This window comes from Sinocyclocheilus anshuiensis, unplaced genomic scaffold (assembly GCF_001515605.1).
Source record: "Sinocyclocheilus anshuiensis isolate Anshui unplaced genomic scaffold, SAMN03320099.WGS_v1.1 scaffold402, whole genome shotgun sequence".
Classification (NCBI taxonomy): Eukaryota; Metazoa; Chordata; class Actinopteri; order Cypriniformes; family Cyprinidae; genus Sinocyclocheilus; species Sinocyclocheilus anshuiensis.
Genome location: NW_015542375.1, coordinates 1 through 4,591, shown reverse-complemented (window position 1 = coordinate 4,591; position 4,591 = coordinate 1). Strand labels below are relative to the sequence as shown.

Sequence of the window (4,591 nt, the reverse complement as noted above, 5' to 3'; positions counted from 1 at the left end):
TAATATGCATTGCTAAGGACTTCATTTGGACAACTTTAAAGATGATTTTCTCAATATTTTGATTTTTTTGCACCCTCAGATTCCAGATTTTCAAATAGTTGTATCTCGGCCAAATATTGTCCTATCCTAACAAACCATACATCAATGGAAAGCTTATTTATTCAGATGATGTATAAATCTCAATTAAAAAAAATTGGCCCTTATGACTGGTTTTGTGCTCCAGGGTCACAAATACATTTTTTGGCATTGCACAGGCACAAAGAGAGCGATGCATCTAGCACACACTCACCGTCTGAAACTGGATCATTTCCTGCAGGCCCTGGTTGAACTGACGCAGGCAATTCTACAGAAACACACACAATCAGAGGTCAGCATGAGCGGTCTGATCAGAGAGCTCGAGCCATAAGACATTAGCGCTCACCAGAATAACACCGTCGCTCTTGTGATATGCTGTAAACTCAGCCAGGCCGGACAGAAAGAGCTGATTGCAGGAGGTGTAGTTCTGACCCGCCTCCACCATCTGACCACACAGCTTCATCACCTGCAGACAGACAGAGCACAGAAGAACAGTGTGCTGGGATCATGAGAAAATCATTTTACTTTCAACTTTACACACGAGACAGTTGGATGTAACTTTCAGAACTCAAAACATCAACACATGATAATCTGTGGAAATGGTCATGAAAAAAAACAATACACAAAATAAAATATAAAATATGACAAATCAAGTCTAACAATATAAACTTAAAATATAATATAAAACATGACTATGATAATATATAATACTTATAAAAATCTAAAGAAAAATATTGCGTGAGAAACAATGTAATATATGTATGTAATACACACATACAGTATATACATATATAAAACATATAAAACATGACTATAATAAATATAAAAATATACACTACAATTTAATATAAAACATCACCATAATAAAATATAACATAAAAACAAAATAAAATATAATATAAAACATGACTATAATGAAATCTAAAAATACAACTAAAATATAATAACATGGCTATAATAAATCTAAAAATATAAACTAAATTTTAAAAGAAAAATATTTCATATTTATGGCACAAAAATCTTCACTGGCATTATCAGCGGACCTCGTTGGAAAAATTAAATGCTCCAAAAATGTATATGATGCATCTTACTTTCTCCACGCGGCTCTCCAGTTCTGCAACGTCACTCTCACATTCATCCAGAGACTGCCTGCACACACACACACACACACACACACACACACACACACACACACACACATTAATCTGACAGCAGATACACCATCCAGCCCAAGAGCATGATGGGTAGTTCACAAATGATATCTCCATAAGCCTTTTTTTTTTACATTTTAGGTTCAAATTAATATAAGCAACGACATTTCAGGTTTTTCTTCATTTTGCATTATTTACATTTTTGTTTCTTCTTTTGCTGCAGTACAACACTTGCAGTGTGAAAAATGAATTATTAATTACACACGTATACTGTGTAGTAATTTAATTTAAAATGTTGTTTAGATAGTTTTAGATGCAGTATAGCATCTCATGTCAACTACCCATCACGACACATTTCCTAAAGTCATTTTATTAGCACTGGGTCTGCTATATGCACATCTGAGGAATCACACAGTGTGTTATGAATGTGATATTATTATTATTAGCATTGGGTCTGCTATATGCACCTGAGGAATCACACAGTGTGTTATGAATGTGATATTATTATTATTAGCATTGGGTCTGCTATATGCACTTCTGAGGAATCACAGTGTGTTATGAATGTGATATTAATACCTGAACGCAGGAGAGTCTCTGATGCACTCCTCAAAGTCCAGGAAAGTGTCCATGTTTCGCTCTGTCCTTATGAACTCAGTGTTTGTAACTATAGCTTGACGCACTATAAGACATTATATCCAGACACGACTGATCCCCGCATCACTGTCTCCGGTGCAGATCATCATCCGTGAGCCGTTATTATCTCACACTCACTGACAGGACTGCGCTGCATCACACGCTGCAGATACTGCACACGGACCACACTAACGCACACGATTCATTAAATCATATCATTCAAGCTCTTTACGATGTTTGAGTCTGTCTCGAGCTGTGTTGACAGCTGCGGAGGTGTTTGTTCATGTTGCTTTTTCGGTGCCGGAAATCAAGCGCGTAGAGGATGTCCGGTCCGGCATTTTCAAAATAAAAGCATGAACTATAACGTAAAATAAAAGCTAAAAATGATAGATAGATAGATAGATAGATAGATAGATAGATAGATAGATAGATAGATAGATAGATAGATAGATAGAATTTAAAATAAAATTGACAATACAATAAAATACTATTATTTTTTAAAAATTGAATAAAATTAAAAAGAAAAAAACTAAAATAACATATAAAATAAAATCTAAAATACAATTAAATAGAATAACAAATAAAACTAAATTGTAATGAAACAAAAATAAAATATCTAAAATAAAATATAAAATAAAATAAAAGATATAAATATAGAATAAAATAAAAGATAAAATTAAAACTATTTTACCTTTTTTAACACTATTTATTAAAATAAAATAACATCTATAATAAATTAAAATTAAAAATCTAAAATGAAATAACATTTCAAATACAATAAAATCTGAAACAAAACAAAATAAAAACTGAAATAAAATTGGATAAAATAAAATAAAATAAATTAAATCTAAAGTAAAAGAAAATTAAATCTAATAAAAAAGAAAATCCCAAATGTGCAATAAAAACATATTAAACAAACCCTTTAACTAATACCTTTAACTAATATTTACACAAAATCGCTGACTAAATAAAAAAAATAAATCTCTAAAATATTAAATAAAGCTATTTCAACAGTGAATCAGTAGGTTTAATACTGCTGATATTTTAAACAATCAGTACACATTGACTCACATACACAGGAATTCAGAGAGGACACAGATATTGTGAGATTGTATAAAAGTTTATTGTTTAGTATTTGATGGCAAACAGCAAAAATACTAAAATCTGACACAGTGTTTTCAAAAGCCCTGCTTTGGAAAAAAAAAATCAAGTTGAGATTCAAGCATCTCTATAATAAGCCTCATTTTCCTTCCTCTGAATACTTCCTCTGAATTCATGCATTCATGTGTATCTGTGTGTGTTTGTGTAACAGAAAAGATTCTGAATGGAAGTGAGTGTGTGTGTGTGTGTGCTTGTGTGTGTGTGTGTGTGTGTGTGTGTGTGTGTGTGTGTGTAATGATTTCAGAACTCAATAGAGACAAGAATAACAGTGACATTGTCCGCACTGCCCCGCCTCACAGCCTCACTGGCCAATCGCTGACAAGCTGCCTCAAATCCCGCCTCCTCACTCTGCCCCTCCTTCTGCTCCACAGTCTCATTCTAAAAAACAAAACCATTTTAACATACAATACACACAGCAGAGTTATTTTAGAAATAAGATACTATTACAGTTTTTATTAATATTTCGAATTTTTTTTTTTTTTTCATTTTCATTTTAATTATTTTTAGTAATTTTGTTGTGTTTTTGTCATTTTTATTATTTTTTTGTTAGCTTTTTTTAAATATGTCTATATAGTTTCTATTAAATTTTATTTCAGGTTTTTTTAATTTTTATTTTAGTACATCAAGTTAAAGTAAATGAAAAGAATATTTATTATATAATAAAAAAAAATTATATTTTATTTTATTTAAGTTAACGCTTATTTTTCAAGTAACACATTTTTTAACAAAGTTTTTATATTTTTATTTAAGTTTTATTTTAGTATAAGTTAAAGTAAATTAAAATAATGTTTATTATATAATAAAATAAGGTTTTAATATTAAAAGTATATAAAAATGTTATAAAAGTAACATTTTTTAAAGTTTTCGTAAATTTTATTTCAGTATATTTTTTGTTATTTTAGTATACATCTGGATTAAGTAAATAAAAATAATATTTTTAAGCATTTATTTTTCAAGTAACAATTTTTTTATTATTTTTTTATTTAGTGTTCTATAATAATGCTGGCACATAGAACGAGGAAGTGCATTAAAATACACACCTCTAGAATGTTGAGGATGAACTGAACGGCCTCGTCTGCAGAAAACACTTTAAAAAGCCCATCGCACGCCAACAGAACAAACCTAAAAACACAAATCCTTCAAACAAAGTCCTACAGGTTTGAAACCACACAATAGTGAGAATGCTTTCTGGTAAACAAAGTGTTTCTGCATTAAACCCACCTGTCATTTGGACTGAGTTGACATCGCCGCACGTCCGGAGTGGAAATCACTCCACAGCGTTTATACTGACCGTCACCGATGGAACGAGACACTTCCAGCACTCCCAGCACACGACCGTCCCTGCGAACACACACCCGGTTACAGCAACCACGACCCGCATCCCAGAACTTCGGTGGCTGAGAAGTGCAAAACAAATCACAATTCTGAAAACAAAATAACAAGTCAGAAAACACTACACAAGGAACAAAACACAAGGACAAATCAGACAACCCGGAAGAGGCAGGTATAGTTTGAGACAGCGCCACTGGTGTGAGAATAGATTACTCACCGCTGACTGGACGAGACATCTG

General features: G+C 31.9%; 1 protein-coding gene and 1 long non-coding RNA gene across 3 annotated transcripts in view; both read right to left on the bottom strand.

The window, feature by feature from the left end:
* LOC107692254 (arf-GAP with coiled-coil, ANK repeat and PH domain-containing protein 3) overlaps nucleotides 1-2,166 on the bottom strand; it is a 28,130-nt gene extending 25,964 nt beyond the window's left edge. The window contains exons 1-5 of the mRNA XM_016491212.1: nucleotides 2,053-2,166; nucleotides 1,803-2,022; nucleotides 1,167-1,224; nucleotides 422-541; nucleotides 290-343 (exon numbers count right to left, since the gene is read on the bottom strand). Coding sequence (XP_016346698.1) covers nucleotides 290-343; nucleotides 422-541; nucleotides 1,167-1,224; nucleotides 1,803-1,855 — 285 coding nt within the window. The 5' untranslated portion in view covers nucleotides 1,856-2,022; nucleotides 2,053-2,166. The remainder of the gene's footprint in view (nucleotides 1-289; nucleotides 344-421; nucleotides 542-1,166; nucleotides 1,225-1,802; nucleotides 2,023-2,052) is intronic.
* Nucleotides 2,167-3,194: 1,028 nt separating this feature from the next.
* LOC107692266 (uncharacterized) lies at nucleotides 3,195-4,591 on the bottom strand. Of its 2 annotated transcripts, XR_001634631.1 has the most exons (4): nucleotides 4,570-4,591; nucleotides 4,242-4,417; nucleotides 4,061-4,142; nucleotides 3,195-3,398 (listed from the first exon to the last, which is right to left on the bottom strand). It is a non-coding gene; the product is annotated as an uncharacterized LOC107692266 (long non-coding RNA). The 2 variants fall into 2 exon arrangements; XR_001634630.1 differs by lacking the exon at nucleotides 4,570-4,591 and having other exon boundaries at nucleotides 4,242-4,557.